Below are 21,504 nucleotides of genomic sequence, written 5' to 3' on the forward strand. Positions count from 1 at the left end.
AAGCAATAAATGAATCTTACAATCCCAGCCTGAATAAAAACATGGAATTAGGTCAACAATGTCATACATGCATTTTTTTCTGACCACATGTATCATCTTATTCTAATAACTTTGCAACTACCAATCATTAGTTTTACTATTACTAGCATATTTTGATATATTTTCATACCTCTCAAACTTTTAGCGTATGAAATTTAAACAAAGCCTAAAATAATGAGGGGGGGGGGGGCAAAGGTCCAGAATCAGGGACACCTTTTAATTACTGCTGTTAAAAACTTAGAAAGTTGATGGAATAGCATGTTTTACATCAGCCTACATTTTATGAAGGCTATAGTCTGAAATCCAAATGTTGGTAATTATTTAGTAACTTCAGTCCTCAGCGATTTGCCAGAAAACAAGTTTTATGAGAAACAGACCAAAATTATGAGGCAAAAATCTGGACATTCTGTGAAAATCTGGATAGTTGAGAAAGTGCCAATAAGTTTACGCCAGTCTGCTTACTTGAGTACATTCTGCACATAGAATTGTTCCCAGCATTTAAAAAGTGCCAGCTGGTTTTTATTTTTCACTTTGGGACGGATCCTTCCCGATTGTTGACTGAAGACAAGGACACACAAGTAATGAGGAAGGTGCCACTTTAACATTTCATTCTGGAGCTTTCCTGCTTCCTTCAGCCTCGGAACCACACTTACTCATCCGTCCCTTTCATGTAAGACTTTATTTTTAACATCATGAGCAGCATGTTTGGGAGAAAGTTAGGTTTTAACAGAGTCTTAAAGTGAAATGTTAAGTATTGCTGTGCTGACAGGGCTGATCTTAATTATTGCTAAGTTTTTGTTTTACGAGCGGTTGATATCTGAGGCTGTTAATGAACAAGACTTTTTTTTTTTTTTTTTTTTTTTTTTGGAGAAGCAAAAGAGGAACTGTGCTCTGTAATATGAGCCAGTGGAAAGGTACGTCTTGTACCAGCCAATTATTCACCCAAGTGAAGAAGAAAACATCTGTGTGGCAATTCTCTGGGTGGAGAGGAGGGGGGTTGTGTTCTCCAAACAAATGAGTATACAAACCCTGCCCCCGCCACACCCACGGCTTCTCACAGCAACTGGGGGTGAAGGAAGCAGTTAGGCCCGCCTCAGACAGTGGACTTCTGTCGGCACTCACTGCTCACAAGCTGCGGGGTAATGTTCTGGGGGCGGTCCTTTGCACTTCTGGCTCTGATTGGAATCCCCCGCCCAACCGTTAGGAACGTTGAGGCAGCATCCAGAAGTGGCACACCTGTACTTGTACTACCCGTTCTACAGGTGGACTGAGCCCCATGTGGTGCTTCCTAACCACACTTCCGCTGGGAGAGAAGGTGCAGACTGTTGAAGAAGACACTGTGTGAAAGGAGCTCCTTAAAAAGTGCACGGCATTGGCACCGTTGGGGTCGTTAGAGACTGGGCAGCCTCCACAGGGGACTAAAGCACACCTGTGTACCTAGCGGCTAGCACAAAGTGGCTCTGAAGATCCATGTCTTCAAGAAGTGGCAGTTTCCCTGTTGGTGGCGCCAGCAGCCCCCTGGGTCCCGCTGCACAACTTGGAGCAACAATACAGGGCGGAATGAGGTTGCTGGGTTCCCCAGCGGGTATGTCGGGAGGATACCGACCCATGGGTCCCACGGTACCGGCTCCATATCAGGTAAGGGCAATAACTGAGGGCTGCTTCACGAGGAGCTGAGCAGCAGCGTCTCGCAGTGCTGCAGCAGAGCGCGCAGGTTAGGTGCTTGGGTGGCACGTGGACTGACTGCAGCTTGTTTACAGTTCGGGAATGTGCTGCTCGCGCGGCAGGAATACTGTGCGGACAGGTTTGCACGCTTTTGCAGAGCTGGGCTGAGTGAATGTGTGTGTGTATCATGCTTGTTTGGCGACCTGAGCGCTTGTGGACGTGCGCAGTGATTTAAAGCTGGGCATACCTGGCTGGGCATATTGTGTAAAGGTTCAGTTCTCGGGCAAGACAGCCGGGGCTCCAGAGCATGATACGGACGGGCTGAGCTCACAACAGTTACCTCAGCTGCATGCATGGGGGTTCGTCAGTGCTCATTACCACATCCCGTTTGGGCTTGGTAGCGGTTTCTGATGGCACCTACTGCATGTGGCAATTCCTGTGTTTACAGAGACGGTACGCATGTTTACTAACTGGCAGTGAAGTGGGCCCGAAAACCAAGACAAAAGGACTGCTTCAGTAAACTTATAACTTCCGCATTTCATTTTGGATAGGAGGGACCAGAGAATAACAGCCAGCCACCCCTGCTTGTTTGTTTTTAGACTCTTCACACTGTCAGCTTGGCTGCCTCCTCCTCACCCTTTTGTTGTTACGTGTTGCTTGCACTGCCGTGAGTTCTATGCCTGCCCCTTCTGTCTTTCCTTCATCCATCCCTCTGCACTGTTACTGTCTGGAACATTTTCTACCTTTACTCATTACTCAACAGCTGTTGCGCATTTGCCAAGCCTAAGCCTTGCACTTTCAGCGTAATACACTTTGTGTAGAGATCTGGCAGTGCACGCTGATGGATTTGCTGTAGCAGCAGCAGTTGTTTCTTAAATTGCACTTGTGTCTTGGTGGTTGTTGTTGTCTTTCGGCTTTTCCCACTTGCCTCTTGGTACACGTTGCTTTTCAGCATGCAGCTGATTTCCGTTTGTAGAGCACTTTGTGTTTGAGATCTATGATTGTGTTTGATTTTCTGAACTCACCCATTCTTAGTAGTACACGTTGCACTTTGCTATACTTTCATTCTTATGTTCAGGTGCATCTCACGTATTTAAATCGGATTGGAATGGGGTAGCAGCACTTTGTTATTGGACTTTACGAGTGCATTGTAGCTGTATACCCACTTAACTAAATATATACAAGTTAAGAGCATGGATAAAAAGAAAAAAAAATCAGGCATAGATTTATTGCACTATGGAGCTTACAGACTTGCTAGAATAACAGGTTTTAATTTTTCCTTCACATGCATTTTCTGAAGAATATGAAATCTGAAGCTCAAATGTCTGTCATTAGTTATAAAAGAGTAAAGTAGACATTGTGTAATTATGGGGGTGGTGTGACCATCTGGCAGTTAAAGTATACAGTGAAGACAGAAGTGAGAAATAGGAACTTGCTGTTTTCCACCCAAGGTCATTGTTAACTTAATGGGAGCTCTTTGCCATAATATAAAAAGGAGGCCTCTATCCGGTACTGTCTTGCCACAGTACAGTAATGTCCACTTAACGACACCATATCCAAAAATCTTCCTTCCATGCAACCCATTGTTGTCCAGTTCTCCCCATCAGATTGTGTTGCTACCCCTGTTAACTCTGCACTTTTCACTTTCATAGTCCATACATCATATTTCTTTAGTTTAGGTGGTGCTTGCACAAACCTTTCTGTCAAATAGACATGCATATTGTCCAGTATTTGCATCTGTACTGTACGTGTCTGTGTCACAGCACACTTGCTCTGCTACCTTTGTGGCACAGGGGGCAAAGCCCCAAGTACAACACAACTATCCTGGTCTCGGTTAGTGGCCCCATCACTGGTATCATATTTAATGTAGTAAATGTTTACAGTAACAAATTTTATAGTGCAGTTTCAATGAATACCTAGCAAAATGGTATACTAAATTTTGTATGGATTCACAAGCATTAAATTTATAAGGATTGTACTAAGACTTTACAGATAAGAGTGGTGTATGGGGTATTAGAAGGGCATAAGTGATTTAGTGCTTTAAAGGGAGGCATAAGAAAGGTGATGAAGGGTGTCCTTAATGAGTTGCAGGGACAAAGCCAGTGACTCATTAGCTATGACATTAGACCCTTCTGTTTGAAACTGAGAGTAATTGTGTGCACCTCTCCTGTATTACCTGGCCTAAAAGCCTGTCTTATTGCCATTAGCCGGTCACTCCAGCGATGCACAGCTGCCACTAGTGGGGGAGAAAAGAGCTGTAAAAATATTTAGCTTTCACTGTAGCCGGCAGCCATTTCTTTGTGAAACACTCTTTTTCAAAAAATCCCTTGAAGCTAGCCTGTCTCATTTATATTTCTGCATTTTGGCTCACAGCATCCACTTTCTAGATTGCTATACCAAAGCAGGCTTCCAGAAAGGCCATTCAGACCCTTATGTCCTCTCTGTCATGTCTTTCTAACTGGCAGCCTCCCATAGAGTGCTTCCAGTAGCACTTTTGTTGCCTGTCTTTTCTCTTGAAGGCTGTACCCAGTAGTGGAATATGTAACACATTAGGACTAGGTTTGGCATAACTGTTGAGGTCCTCAACTCAGACACAAGCTGCAGGGTTTGATTCTGACCTTTAGTTGTTAGGTGTACATTAAGGACAGTTAGCCTAAGATTTACCTATGAATCAATAACATTTCATTTCAGTAAGCCATGCGGCACCTGCAGTTGACCTTGTGTCAGTTTCACACACGAGCCTGTATTCAGTGTCTCTCTCTCTCTGTATGCCATGTACTGGTACATAGGAGCAACAATGAAAGACACTGATCCTTATTGCTATTTTTGTAAAAAATTCTTACCTTTTAATTGGACAAAGTTGTTAGCTGTGTGTCCTTAACACATGTACACACCTGTAGCCAGTTTAGGGTATCCATTCCACCTCCTACATATTTATTTATTTATTTTTATGTATTTGACATTTGTTAACTAGGTTAGTCGGACTGGGCAATAGCCCTTTTTCAGCAGAGGCCAGAGGAGAAAAGTTCCAAGTCATACATGGAAACACAGGTAATCGTATGACAAGAGTAAGCAACGTTTATTTAAAGTTAACAAATATGATATCATAGTGAGAGAAAAAATATGCCAGATCATGAACAGTGAGAAAGATTTAATTGAGTTTCAAAAGTAACTTATAATACTAAGAAAAAACTAAAAATGGTCACATGTAAGCAAAAGATAGTGAACAAACGCATTCGAAATGTACACTGTGTACAGGAGAAAAGATAGTGAACAAACGCATTCGAAATGTACACTGTGTACAGGAGAAAAGATAGTGAACAAACGCATTCGAAATGTACACTGTGTACAGGAGAAAAGATAGTGAACAAACACATTCGAAATGTACACTGTGTACAGGAGAAAAGATAGTGAACAAACGGAGAAAAGATAGTGAACAAACGCATTCGAAATGTACACTGTGTACAGGAGAAAAGATAGTGAACAAACGCATTCGAAATGTACACTGTGTACAGGAGAAAAGATAGTGAACAAACGCATTCGAAATGTACACTGTGCACAGGAGAAAAGATAGTGAACAAACGCATTCGAAATGTACACTGTGCACAGGAGAAAAGATAGTGAACAAACGCATTCGAAATGTACACTGTGTACAGGAGAAAAGATAGTGAACAAACGCATTCGAAATGTACACTGTGTACAGGAGAAAAGATAGTGAACAAACGCATTCGAAATGTACACTGTGTACAGGAGACTGTCCCAAAGCACAGATCAACGACAACAACATATTATTTTATTAATGGAAGAAAGAGACCATAGACTTCTCTAGTTTGCCCCTTTTGAGTCCTATAACATTGCATCTCCCCTGCACCGTGACCTTCCCTCATGTCCTTTTTTCACCTAATGCACACCCAGTTGAATGTTTCTGTGTATTTATTGTTCAGTACTCTTAGTGTGGGTCCACAACCCTGTCTCTGAAAATTTAGCCACAGTGTCTGCTGCCTGTGTCTCCTCTTTCTTTCATTCGTGTTCAGAATGACCCCATCGTATCTGCCTAAAGTGAGCTTGTGCACCAGTATTATGTCCCCAGCCCCCTGATTTCTTTTCTGGTTTCAAGTGAGAAGTCTTGATCCTCTGGTATATTTGAGAAGTCTTGATCCTCTGGTATATTTGAGAGGTCTTGATCCTCTGGTATATTTGAGAGGTCTTGATCCTCTGGTATATTTGAGAGGTCTTGATCCTCTGGTATATTTGAGAAGTCTTGATCCTCTGGTATATTTGAGAGGTCTTGATCCTCTGGTATATTTGAGAAGTCTTGATCCTCTGGTATATTTGAGAAGTCTTGATCCTCTGGTATATTTGAGAAGTCTTGATCCTCTGGTATATTTGAGAGGTCTTGATCCTCTGGTATATTTGTGAAGTCTTGATCCTCTGGTATATTTGAGAGGTCTTGATCCTCTGGTATATTTGAGAAGTCTTGATCCTCTGGTATATTTGAGAAGTCTTGATCCTCTGGTATATTTGAGAGGTCTTGATCCTCTGGTATATTTGAGAAGTCTTGATCCTCTGGTATATTTGAGAAGTCTTGATCCTCTGGTATATTTGAGAAGTCTTGATCCTCTGGTATATTTGAGAAGTCTTGATCCTCTGGTATATTTGAGAAGTCTTGATCCTCTGGTATATTTAAGAAGTCTTGATCCTCTGGTATATTTGAGAGGTCTTGATCCTCTGGTATATTTGAAAAGTCTTGATCCTCTGGTATATTTGAGAAGTCTTGATCCTCTGGTATATTTGAGAAGTCTTGATCCTCTGGTATATTTGAGAAGTCTTGATCCTCTGGTATATTTGATTTCCTCCTTATGATTTTTTTGTAGCTCTGTTGTAGATTTGTTCCAGCAGCTTAATGACCCCCCCCCCAATGTATGGCCTCCAGAACTGCATGCAGTAATCAATGTGAACTGCATGCAGTAATCAAAGTGCAATCTGATGAAGGCCCTGTAGAGTGGAAACCTTGCCTCCTTGTTTCAGGATTCTATCATACCTGAAGATATACCCAGCCTTCTGTTTAATAATGCCATTGTCTTTACTGTTGTGCACACAGTCCAGTCCAGGGGTGATTAACAGGCCAGATCCAATTTTGGCTCTGTTTCCCCCAACTTTTAATTCGCACAAGGGTTTTTGTAGTCAAAGAGAAGTACTTCGCATTTGTTTCTATTAAACTTTGACACATTTCCACCCATGTGCTAAGCCTCTCCAAGTCCATTGCTAGAATCTTCTCCTAATCCTCTATTGCTGCATGTGACTTTGTCCTCATCGTAGAGGTTCACCGTGTTGAATACTTTCTCATGTAAGTCTGACATAAACACCCACTAAAGAATACTGGACCCAGGACTGCCCCATTCTGTACTGGACCTAGAACAGCCTCATGCTGTAGTCTATTAATTTCTGTTGTAATTCTTGAGTTTTTCCCACTTCGCACAACCCTCTGTGTCCTACCATTCAAGCATACAGCCAGACAGCTCTTGAGTCTTTGTTCCTCAATCTTTCTTGTTTTCCTGTTAGCCTTCTGTGTTTTGCAGAGTGAAAGGTCTTGCTGAAGTCCAGGTAAATTACATCGGCTGTTTCTCTGTTGTAAAGTTCATATGTTACTCGGTCAAGACAACTGGATCTATATTGACTGACTGCTATGTTTGCCTGTGAACATATTTTTTATTTTATTCATTTGTTAGCCAGGTAAACTCACTGGACAGGGCACTGCAGGAGCACTCTCTGGTTAAGTGACATACACACAGTTACACAGTACCTTAATGGAGGTGGAAAGAGTACCCAGAACTACAGGAAGTAGCTTGTTAAAAACTGAGAGCCTTAATCCTCTGTGCTAACTGCTAGATGTTAGTTACTGTCCTGTAGACACACTAAAAAACTCTGGGAGACAGCCCATCAAGCCGTTGTGCTTCACCTTCCCCAAGGGCAAACAATTCCTCTGAACGTCCTTTGGTGTCCTGGTGACTCTCTACACTGAAATGCACATTCTGCCTGGTCTCCCAACATTTCCTTTGTGAAGCCTGATTTTCCTGGTTGTCTGTGGTCCTGCAACCACCTTTGTGTAGTCTGGGCGGTTCTGTGTCCTCCTTCCTTCTTTCTGCTATATACATGAAAAGCTTTGCTTCTCTTATTAACCCTCTTCAGCTAACTGCCTTTCAGCTATTGCTTTTGTTGCCTTTACCATGTTTGTTGCATTTTTGCTAGCCTCTCTTAGGCTCTGCCTTTTGGCCTCGTCTTCACATTCCTCTGTAAACTGCACCTGCTGTCTTCTCTTTTTGCCTCTTCCACTTATCCTTGTCTGCAGCCCTCACTACTTCATCTTTGACTCATTCCCAAATCTTTCTTTCCCTCTCAGATTGGTTCACAGACTCTTACCTAATTCTTGACCGTGTTTCTCAGCAGGGCCCAACCCACTCTTCTAAAATCAAATACCGTCAAATTTCATCTGTTTATCTTTACCCTTCCCTTTACTGTGACCCGCACGATGTCATGATCATGTTGGGCACACTGTGCCTTAACATGCACGCCTGTGGCATCCTTTGTATAAATCAGACCCATGTCCAGAATCCTCCTCTTTCTGGTATAATCTTGCACCATTTGGCTGAATCTGTCCAGTCCAAGACCTTGGTAGTCCCCCACTCCCTCTGTGCCCTGGGGCTCAGAATCTCCCAATTCTACTCCTGGTAGATTCAGACCTTCCCGTGAGTATACAATCTGTTCCTGTTAATGTTATCCACCCACATCATTGTCATCTCCACTTTCACACTCCTCTCTTGTTATTTCCGGTGGATGTATCACTCCATCAGCTCTCTCTCCCTTTCTGTAATTTCACTGCCAGAGTACTTTGTTTCACTTCTTAGTTTCTGACATTGGCTTCATTCTTGTTCCATTCCTGTTTGGCATTCTTCCTCTTAAATTTACATCTGATGTCCTTTATATAGGCTGTTATTCGACCCCATAGAGTATACGCAGGTGCCTCCATGTCTCACCCCCTCTTACAATTGGTTCATGATTCTGTCACACCAGAAGTGTTCACCCTCCCCTCCTGTATCACTGCTTGGAGGTCCCCATCTCCCTACACAGACGCCTTATGTTGTTAACATTGTAATACTAAGTAATGTCCACCCTCCCCTCCTGTATCACTATTTGCAGTTCCCTATATTCCTTTCTAGACTGTGCATAACCAAGAAAGACTTCCCAGCCATGGTGTAAGTAACTCTTGTCCATCTGCTGTCTTCTTCACTTATTGCTAATGTACTAGCCCTCATTTTTGCTTCTGCCACTTTACATATTATTTTAAAGATATAATCATTGAGGTGGACCTTTCCAGTCATGCAGTAAGCATAGCTGTTCCTTCTGGGTGGAGATTAACTTGCCTTCTGCATATAGCTGGTTTCTCTGCCAGTTCTCTCCCTACCCAGCAGTCCTCAGCTTGTCTGACAGGTGCATTGCCACAGTCGGTCCTTTGTACTCCCTAACTGTATGTGTACTGCTTCCCAGAGTAGGTGACAAGTCTGAGAATTCTACAGCCAACCCCACATCTCCTGGGTTGTCCCTTCTACCTTTCTGACACTGCTCGCTGCGCCTTAGCTGTCTCCTCTGACTGATCTTTAGTGTCTACATACACCAGAGGATGCATTCCCCTTGGTAAGTGCTGTGATTTCCCCCTCTGATAATTTGCTAATTTTTTAATACAGCATTTTCTGCTTTCTCCCTTCACTTCTCTCTGCCACCACTAGTTTGTACGTTTCTGACCACCTCTGCCCATATTTTCTTGTCCCTTTTCTTTGTAGTCAGATTATACCCTCCCTCTTTTCTATTACATCTAACTACTCTTTTCTGCGGCGAAGCTCCCATATTTTCTGCAGGTCCTGCATCCTCTGCAGTCTGAAATCAAAGCGCTCTCCATGGCCCGAGTACCTGACAAACATCTACATCGCTCTTATTTAGTCTGTGCTTTCTTTCAAGTCTTATTCCGGGATCCCACGGCGACACTTTTACTTCCTTTTGCTCTCTTCTTTTCATCGATGTGCATATTTTTTGCATAACTGGGCCTCGTCTGTTCTGTTTTTTTGCACAGTACTAGGCACTCGGTCACTGATTTTAGAAATAAATTGGAAAAGGTGGCTTTAGCTAAGTGCTGCACTGTGCAGCTAATGTGCAGAATGATGTGAAGGTGTGGGTGGATATTTGAAGTCCTCACCATGACTAAATCACATCACCGCTGCCAATGAGAACTCCCATCAGATGACACACACATGGGGATTTGAATCCAACCATTTTGACACCATAGTGGGCAGGTGTTGCAGTACATGGATCCACTCCACTGGCCACAAATAACTGGTTGTAAAAGCTGTAGTCTACTAGCAGTATTGTCTCTAAAGTCCTACTACTTATACCAGACAGGTTAAAATATATGCTTCCCTAAACAGTTCACTGAGCTTGGCATTGAGAGCATGCAGGAAATATCCACCATTGTCCTGAGTATAGGCTTACACCACCTACATCCAACAATAACCTTGTTCTTTTCTGACGACCTCTGCCCATGACTGCTTTCTTTCTTTGCATATCAGACAAATAGTTGGGCTGAACCTGAAACTGGTCAGTTTTGATCAGGGGACTGCCCTGGTAAACAAATAGCTCTCCTGATAGCTGGGTATTTGTGTCTCCCAACTACCACCAACATACACACACACAAACGTAAAACACACACACACACACACACACACACACACACACACACACACACACACACACACACACGCACAGGTTGTAGAACACACACAAATGTAAAACTCACTCGTGCACACACACACACGTTGTCAAACTCCTTCACACACACGTTGTCAAACTCCCTCACACACACGTTGTCAAACTCCCTCACACACACACGTTGTCAAACTCACTCATACACGTAAAAATCATTCATACACACACTCACACACACACATAAAACTCACACGCATGTAAAACTCACACATAGGACTCACAATCACACATTGTAAAACTCACACACACATAGGTTGTAGAACACACGCACGTAAAACTCACACACACACATAGAACTCACACACGTAGAATTCACACACACGTTGTAGAACTCACAAACACGTTGCAGACCTCATACACACACACATTGTAGAACACACACATTGTAGAACTCGCTCACACACATACACACACACACACACGTTGTAGAACTCGCACACACACATTGTAGAACTCACACACACATAGTAGAACTTACACACACACACACAAAACTTGCACATTGTAGAACTCGCACAAATACACGTTGTAGAACTCGCATGCACACACGTAGAATTCCAAAGACATGCATCTGGAGCATTTCTCCCCGGGCCTCCGCTGAAAACAGGCTCTGTGGAACCTAGTCGGACATTCCCGGTCAACAAATGTTAAATAAATAAAAAATAAAAAAAAACTCACACACACGCTGTAGAACTCACACATGTTGAACTCGCACACAAGCACACACACATTGCAGATCTCACACACATACACATTGTAGAACTCACACACACACACATGTAGAACACACACATTGTAGAACACTCACACATACAGACACACACGTAGAACTCACACAGACACGTTGTAGAACTCACACACTCACACACACAGAACATACACACACGTTGTAGAACTCACACACACATGTAGAACATACACACACACACACACATTGTAGAAAACACACACGTAGAACTCATACACACATGTAGAACTCACGCATACAAATGTAGAACTCGCACATACACACGTAGAACTCTCACATACACACAAACTCTCACACACATTGTAGAACTCACATACACATGTAGATCTCACACACACACACACGTAGAACTCACACACGTTGAACTCGCACACAAGCACACACACATTGTAGAACTCACACGTAGAACACTCACACACACAGACACACACATAGAACTCACACACAGACACGTTGTAGAACTCCCACACACACACTCACACACATAGAACATACACACACATTGTAGAACTCACACACACACATGTTGTAGAACATCCACACACATGTTGTAGAACACACACACACATTGTAGAAAACACACATGTAGGACTCGTACACACATGTAGAACTCCCATACAAACGTAGAACTCACACATACACACATAGAACTCTCACATATACACGAACTCTCACACACATTGTAGAACTCACATACACATGTAGATCTCACACACACATCTCACACACACACACACGTAGAACTCTCTCACACATACACACGTAGAACTCTCACATACACACGTAGAACTCTCACACACATTGTAGAACTCACATACACATGTAGATCTCACAAACACACGTAGAACTCACACACGTTGAACTCGCACACAAGCACACACACATTGTAGATCTCACACACATACACATTGTAGAACTCACACACACGTAAAACACACACATTGTAGAACACTCACACACACACACAGACACACACATAGAACTCACACACAGACACGTTGTAGAACTCCCACACACACTCACACACATAGAACATACACACACATTGTAGAACTCACACACACACATGTTGTAGAACATCCACACACGTTGTAGAACACACACACATTGTAGAAAACACACATGTAGGACTCGTACACACATGTAGAACTCGCATACAAACGTAGAACTCTCACATACACACATAGAACTCTCACATACACACGAACTCTCACATACACATGTAGACCTCACACACACACACACACGTAGAACTCACACACACGTAGAACTCTCATACAAGCACACACACATTGTAGATCTCACACACATACACATTGTAGAACTCACACACACGTAGAACACACACATTGTAGAACACTCACACACACAGACACACGTAGAACTCACACACAGACACGTTGTAGAACTCACACACACACACACATAGAACATACACACATGTTGTAGAACTCACACACACACACACATGTTGTAGAACATCCACACACACATTGTACAACACTCATACACACATGTAGAACTCCCATACAAATGTAGAACTCACACATACACACGTAGAACTCTCACATATACACGAACTCTCACACACATTGTAGAACTCACATACACATAGAACTCTCACACACACACACATAGAACTCTCACACACACACACATACACACACACACATTGTGGAACTCTCGCACACACATTGTGGAACTCTCGCACACACATTGTGGAACTCACACACACACGCATTGTGGAACTCACACACACACATTGTGGAACACACACACACATTGTGGAACACACACACACACATTGTGGAACTCACACACACACATTGTGGAATTCACATACACACACACACATTGTGAAGTACACACACACACACACACACACACACATTGTGAAACTCACATACACACACACACACACACTCATTGTGAAACTCACACACACATTGTGGAACTCACACACACACATTGTGGAGCACACACACATCATGGAACTTTCCCTCTCTCTCTCTCTCTCACACACACACACATATTGGGGAACTCACACACACAGACACACATTGTAGAACTCACACAGACACACATTGTGGAACTCTCTCACACACATTGTGGAACTCACACACACACACGCATTGTGGAACTCACACACACACGCATTGTGGAGCTCACACACACACGCATTGTGGAGCTCACACACACGCATTGTGGAGCTCACACACACACACATTGTGGAACTCACACACACACACATTGTGGAACTCACACACACACACATTGTGGAACTCGCACACACACACATTGTGGAACTCACACACACACACATTGTGGAACTCACACACACACACATTGTGGAACTCACACACACACACATTGTGGAACTCTCACACACACACGCATTGTGGAACTCGCACACACACACGCATTGTGGAACTCGCACACACACACGCATTGTGGAACTCGTGCGCACACACACACACACTCACACACACTGTGGAACTCACACACACACTGTGGAACTCACACACACACTGTGGAACTCACACACACACACACATTGTGGAACACACACACACATCATGGAACTCTCTCACTCTCTCACACACACACACACACACACACACACATTGTGGAACACACACACACATTGTGGAACACACACACACACACATTGTGGAACTCACACACACACACACATTGTGGAACTCACACACACACACACACACATTGTGGAACTCACACACACACACACACACACACACACACACACATTGTGGAACTCACACACACACACACACACACATTGTGGAACTCACACACACACACACACATTGTGGAACTCACACACACACACACACACATTGTGGAACTCTCTCTCACACACACACACACACACACACATTGTGGAACTCGCACACACATTGTGGAACTCACACACACACACACACACACACACACACATTGTTGAATACATATACACACACTGTAGAACTCGCACACATATACACACATACACACACACATTGTAGAATTCACACACACGCACACATACACACATTGTAGAACTCATTCACACGCATTGTAGAACTCACACACACGCATTGTAGAACTCACACACACGCATTGTAGAACTCACACACACGCATTGCAGAACACACACACACGCATTGCAGAACACACACACATGCATTGCAGAACACGCACACATGCATTGCAGAACACACACACGCATTGTAGAACACACACGCACACACATTGTAGAACACACGCACACACATTGTAGAACACACACGCACACACATTTTAGAACACACGCACACACATTGTAGAACGAACACACACATTGTAGAACGACACACACACACATTGTAGAACGAACACGCACACACATTGTAGAACGAACACGCACACACATTGTAGAAGTCACGCACACACATTGTAGAAGTCACGCACACACATTGTAGAAGTCACGCACACACATTGTAGAACTCACACACACACACACACACACACACACACACACACACATTGTAGAACTCACACACACATTGTAGAACTCACACATACACACACACATTGTAGAACACACACACACACACACATTGTAGAACACAGACACACACACACACACACACACACATTGTAGAACACAGACACACACACACACATTGTAGAACACACACACACACACACATTGTAGAACACAGACACACACACACACACATTGTAGAACACAGACACACACACACACATTGTAGAACACAGACACACACACATTGTAGAACTCACACACACATATACACACACACACTCATTGTAGAACTCACACATGCATACATGTTGTAGAATTCACACACAGGTTGTAGAAGACACACACACACACACACACACACACGTTGTAGAACTTACATCTCAGAAGAATTGCTGTTTGGCATGTATGTGTTTATTTGTTGGTTTATTTATTTACATTTTAAGCCCACTCGGCACATGTACTCTCTTTGTTAACTTACCTCAGAGTTATATAGTAAACAAATGGAAACTGCAGAAATGAGTTGGAGGGTTACAGGATGGAGCTCCTTAGCTGCTGTTAATCCTGCACACTAGTAGAATAGCATTTGAAATGAGGACCTTATGCCCACCTGTTCCGTTGCTAAAAGTATAACTTAACTGTCTCTATCCTTCTCACCACATACGTAATGTCTGTGTTTTATGTAGGATTATTTAATAAAGGGCTGAATTCACCATTTACAGCTGTATGAAATCTTTGCTTCGTCTAGTCTTACACCTTCCACACCTCAGTTCTCATTTCCACCTTATTTTTCTGTTTTTGCTGCCAAACTGTACATTGATATGAAAAAAATACACAATCTTTCTTTAACTTAAGAAATGGTTTAAAATCACAAAAGTATCTCTAATACACATACTAAATCAGAAAAAAAAATCTGAAATAAACCAGGTACAGCAGTAATGTGTCTTCCACAGAAAGAGACTTAACGTTCACGATGGTGCATGGTGTGGGAATGCACTGAAAGTGAGACTTCTCCCTACAAATGTATCAGCAAAACGTTCACGATGGTGCATGGTGTGGGCATGCACTGAAAGTGAGACTTCTCCCTACAAATGTATCAGCAAAACGTTCACGATGGTGCATGGTGTGGAAATGCACTGAAAGTGAGACTTCTCCCTACAAATGTATCAGCAAAACGTTCACGATGGTGCATGGTGTGGGCATGCACTGAAAGTGAGACTTCTCCCTACAAATGTATCAGCAAAACGTTCACGATGGTGCATGGTGTGGAAATGCACTGAAAGTGAGACTTCTCCCTACAAATGTATCAGCAAAACGTTCACGATGGTGCATGGTGTGGGAATGCACTGAAAGTGAGACTTCTCCCTACAAATGTATCAGCAAAACGTTCACGATGGTGCATGGTGTGGAAATGCACTGAAAGTGAGACTTCTCCCTACAAATGTATCAGCAAAACGTTCACGATGGTGCATGGTGTGGAAATGCACTGAAAGTGAGACTTCTCCCTACAAATGTATCAGCAAAACGTTCACGATGGTGCATGGTGTGGGCATGCACTGAAAGTGAGACTTCTCCCTACAAATGTATCAGCAAAACGTTCACGATGGTGCATGGTGTGGAAATGCACTGAAAGTGAGACTTCTCCCTACAAATGTATCAGCAAAACGTTCACGATGGTGCATGGTGTGGAAATGCACTGAAAGTGAGACTTCTCCCTACAAATGTATCAGCAAAACGTTCACGATGGTGCATGGTGTGGGCATGCACTGAAAGTGAGACTTCTCCCTACAAATGTATCAGCAAAACGTTCACGATGGTGCATGGTGTGGAAATGCACTGAAAGTGAGACTTCTCCCTACAGATGTATCAGCAAAACGTTCACGATGGTGCATGGTGTGGGCATGCACTGAAAGTGAGACTTCTCCCTACAGATGTATCAGCAAAACGTTCACGATGGTGCATGGTGTGGAAATGCACTGAAAGTGAGACTTCATCCTACAGATGTATCAGCAAAACGTTCACGATGGTGCATGGTGTGGAAATGCACTGAAAGTGAGACTTCTCCCTACAAATGTATCAGCAAAACGTTCACGATGGTGCATGGTGTGGGCATGCACTGAAAGTGAGACTTCTCCCTACAAATGTATCAGCAAAACGTTCACGATGGTGCATGGTGTGGAAATGCACTGAAAGTGAGACTTCTCCCTACAAAGGTATCAGCAAAACGTTCACGATGGTGCATGGTGTGGGAATGCACTGAAAGTGAGACTTCTCCCTACAAATGTATCAGCAAAACGTTCACGATGGTGCATGGTGTGGAAATGCACTGAAAGTGAGACTTCTCCCTACAAATGTATCAGCAAACGTTCACGATGGTGCATGGTGTGGGCATGCACTGAAAGTGAGACTTCTCCCTACAAATGTATCAGCAAAACGTTCACGATGGTGCATGGTGTGGAAATGCACTGAAAGTGAGACTTCTCCCTACAAATGTATCAGCAAAACGTTCACGATGGTGCATGGTGTGGGCATGCACTGAAAGTGAGACTTCTCCCTACAAATGTATCAGCAAACGTTCACGATGGTGCATGGTGTGGAAATGCACTGAAAGTGAGACTTCTCCCTACAAATGTATCAGCAAAACGTTCACGATGGTGCATGGTGTGGAAATGCACTGAAAGTGAGACTTCTCCCTACAAATGTATCAGCAAAACGTTCACGATGGTGCATGGTGTGGAAATGCACTGAAAGTGAGACTTCTCCCTACAGATGTATCAGCAAAACGTTCACGATGGTGCATGGTGTGGGCATGCACTGAAAGTGAGACTTCTCCCTACAGATGTATCAGCAAAACGTTCACGATGGTGCATAGTGTGGGAATGCACTGAAAGTGAGACTTCTCCCTACAAATGTATCAGCAAAACTTTCACGATGGTGCATGGTGTGGGCATGCACTGAAAGTGAGACTTCTCCCTACAAATGTATCAGCAAAACGTTCACGATGGTGCATGGTGTGGAAATGCACTGAAAGTGAGACTTCTCCCTACAAATGTATCAGCAAAACGTTCACGATGGTGCATGGTGTGGGAATGCACTGAAAGTGAGACTTCTCCCTACAAATGTATCAGCAAAACGTTCACGATGGTGCATGGTGTGGGAATGCACTGAAAGTGAGACTTCTCCCTACAAATGTATCAGCAAAACGTTCACGATGGTGCATGGTGTGGGCATGCACTGAAAGTTTTGAGTTTCTACTTTGAAAACTTGAAAAGATTTGCTTAAAAATTATACCAGTGCAAAAATTACATTTCACTGGACTGAAAAGTAGACATAACATAAATTGTCGGTTTGCAAAGAAAGCTGTGAGACACACAGATGTCCACTTGATATTTGAACAGATATTGTAGCAGAATGTAAGAAATGGTGTGGTAAAATGGTTGTGGTGATGTCCGATTAATTCCAGCCTGGAATGGGCTAGGAGTGTATAGACATATTGTTGCAGATTTTTTGGGGTGAATTCTAGAGATTTGGGGAGTTTTTGGGCAGCTGGTCCACTTTATTTATTGGAACATAAGGTAATGATGACAACGTGACTGTATTAAAATACAGATCTTCATGCTTTTCTCAGAGTAATAGTTATAATGAAGGACCCTCTCTTAGCTGTGGAAAAGTTGTATTAGATTTGAGGATTGTGATATTTAAATATTGATAGGTCAAGGTCTCTGCAGTTACATTTGATTGTGGATGACAGGGAGACAAAAAGATATTCCGATATGGGGTTGACATTTGGCAACTGATTTAGGTATTGGTTTGCCAGCCATTTGGAGTTCCATTTTGACAGTTCAAAATAAAAGGGTAGGATGTCAAAAATCTATGTCATCTCACAAGTTCCAAAAAATGTAAAGGTCTTATTAAAATCACATTTCCATATCCAGAATAAAATAGAACGTGGTGCATTCTCTTTTAGGCACTGGGACTATAAATGATTATCAGTTACTACACATACCTGCACTGCTGCTATTTGCTTTTGAAATTAGAATGTATATTTAAATGTGAAAAAAAATATTGGGCAGAAATCATTTATTTACAAATATGTCAAATTCCTATAATCAAAACTCCGTCTAATGGACAAAAATTAAAATTACACTAACTAACAATATAGAAACAGTTTCAGTGAAATTTATCCTACCTAGAATTAATAATTTAAACCTGGTTTAACAGAGCCCAGGTTAAACAGTACGTTTTCTTTCCTTAAGATCCAGATTATTTTTTTTTCAACTAACCTGTAAGTTCGTAATTTTATGAATTCTGTAAATACACACCTTTCCCCAGAGTGTGAAATGCCATTACTTCATAATACATTATTAGGTCTCTTACACCTCGTGTCGCATGTATGTTGTGTCTGAAGATATGATTTGTAAGTTCCAACACGATATATTACACAGTAACATGGGGACACGTACAGTTTCAAAGAGAAAACAAGCCATTACAACTATTTTTCTTTTTCACTCCTTGTATATATTTGATTTCTTTCTTAATAATTCTTATTCAGTTCAACATTTAATTTCTGGTTTCCTGTTTTCGCTTAAATTTCAGTTCTCCTCCTGAACATTACATAGAAATAAATACACACAGAATAGTGTACTCCTGTCCTTTTCAAAACATCCCACCTTCAAATCTTTTGTCTGTTATACAACATTCAGTACTTCTGTTATGTGTGGTTTACTTTTTGATTTCATTTTTCTAGTAATTTCTTTTTATGGCAGCCAACAGCAGTAAACTTGAAGAGCCTTACTTGTATATAGGCAATTCACATACTATATCCCAGCTCAAAAGAATCCTTTCTTGAGTTACAATAATTTGCTCCCACAGCGTTTGACATTATAGACAGATTAACCAAACAAAATATGAACCCTTATGTTACTTGGTAGATAAAAACCTGGCTTACATACATAACCCACCAAATGAAGACAGAGGGAGCATACTCTTCTCTGAAAGGCTTATTGTCTTTGGGGGGGCCCCCCAGGGCTTAGTGCTAGGCCTTCATCATTTTTGGTATAACGTTGTTGCCTCACAGCAAGTGGTTCTCCCATTCAATTCTCGGCTGGAGCACTTCTGTGTGTAGTCTGTATGTCCTCCTCGTGGTCGAGTGACGTTAAAGACATGCAGGTAGGTGCGAGCGTGAATGGGCGTGCCTTCTTTGAAGGTTAGGCGTCAGGCTGGCAACTTTGCACCGTAAAAATCCATTGCCAGTCATGAATGTACCGGAGTTTCGCTGTGGCGACCCCTAACCGGGAAAAGCCAAAAGAGAATGATGACTTCAGTGACATCAGAGGATGCCAGGAGTTTGTGGCTGACCAAGTTTGCAGATAACTGCATGATCCAGTGTTACAGCAGTTAGAGTTGTCACCTCTCCGGTCCAATTCTGGGATGGGTGCCTTCTGTGTGGAGTCTGCATGTCCTCCCTGCATTCAAGTGGTTTTACTCCGGTTTGCTCCAGTTTCTTCCCACATTCCAAAGATATGCATCTGGAGCGTTTCTCCCAGGGTGTCTGCTGAAAATGGGCTCTCTCCCAGTTGGGCTTTTCCCAGGAAACACATTAAATGAATGAACTCCCTAAAAGACTTCCAGATCTATGAGAAGGGGCACCATATACAAAGAAACGGTGCCAAGCCAATGGATTAAAACAACATAGTAAAAAGTGTAGCATTGCATCCCTCAGTATACATGAGTGACAGTGCCTGTACCACATAAACAACACCCCCATACTCAAAAAAAAATCAGTGCAGCTGTCAGAGACTTGGACAGTTTTGTGGACAACAGACTCCCCTTTAACCGCCATGTATCGGTGGTGGTTAGAGAAAATACGTCCTGTCCAAGCTGATTGCCAAAGATACATCACCTAGGTGCAAATAATTTATCTTCCTTCCCTACTTCCCCTTTCTTATGTCTATGTTGGAATATAATGTTCTCTTTGGCTGTTACCTGGCTAGGCACACAACTTACCTGACTAGACACATTACTCCACCTGCAAGACCCCAGCATTTCTTTATAAAAAAAAAAATGTGCAGCCTGAGTTCCATGACCTGTGCTGAATTCCTTAGAGTGCATGCTCTCTTCTCTCATCTTGTATATTGTGATCTCTATGTCACCTACAAAGTGTCAAATGACATAGTTCTATATGATCTGTACTGCCATGAACACTTGTACAAGAAACATAAATCTCTAATATAGTATAAACAAAACCTGCTGGTAAGATAAGTACCTGTCAGATCACGCTTCTGTGGAACAGGCCCTCTCTCCTTCGTATTAAAGGTGGCTTTCTAACTCTCTTCAAAATTCAACCTCAGAGAAACAGTGTGAAAATGCATGCCCGGGTGTGGAATGTTAGGCCCTTTTGGATAGGGAAAAGTTGAAATGGGAGTTGTAATGACTTGGCAGCCAGTAATATTCTTGATCAGCTACCTACGAACTATGCACCTGTATATTTCACCTGGCTGAACAGGTGTAGGCTTTGAAGTCTATTGTACTGAGTCCAGCTTACTTTCCCTGTCAACAGGTAAAGACACATTACTATACCAGGGTAAGTTAGGATGTGCAGTGTGTAAAATTAGGTCAGTTGTTTTTCCAGAGGTATATTATGTTTCACCAAAAGTATGTTGTATTATATTAAATTTTGTTACATTTATGTAATAGTAGAACAAAGATAGGT

The 21,504-nt window shown here is 42.5% G+C and overlaps 1 protein-coding gene across 1 annotated transcript in view; it reads left to right on the forward strand.

Moving 5' to 3' along the window:
- The first annotated feature begins 1,116 nt into the window (after nucleotides 1-1,116).
- Nucleotides 1,117-21,504, forward strand: part of SMARCD2 (SWI/SNF related, matrix associated, actin dependent regulator of chromatin, subfamily d, member 2) — a 654,116-nt gene continuing 633,728 nt past the window's right edge. The window contains exon 1 of the mRNA XM_044055380.1: nucleotides 1,117-1,677. Within this exon, the coding sequence (XP_043911315.1) occupies nucleotides 1,510-1,677 (168 nt within the window). The 5' untranslated portion in view covers nucleotides 1,117-1,509. The remainder of the gene's footprint in view (nucleotides 1,678-21,504) is intronic.

The sequence above is a fragment of the Protopterus annectens genome, chromosome 13.part0 (assembly GCF_019279795.1).
Source record: "Protopterus annectens isolate FY-2018-M chromosome 13.part0, PAN1.0, whole genome shotgun sequence".
Taxonomy (NCBI): Eukaryota; Metazoa; Chordata; order Ceratodontiformes; family Protopteridae; genus Protopterus; species Protopterus annectens.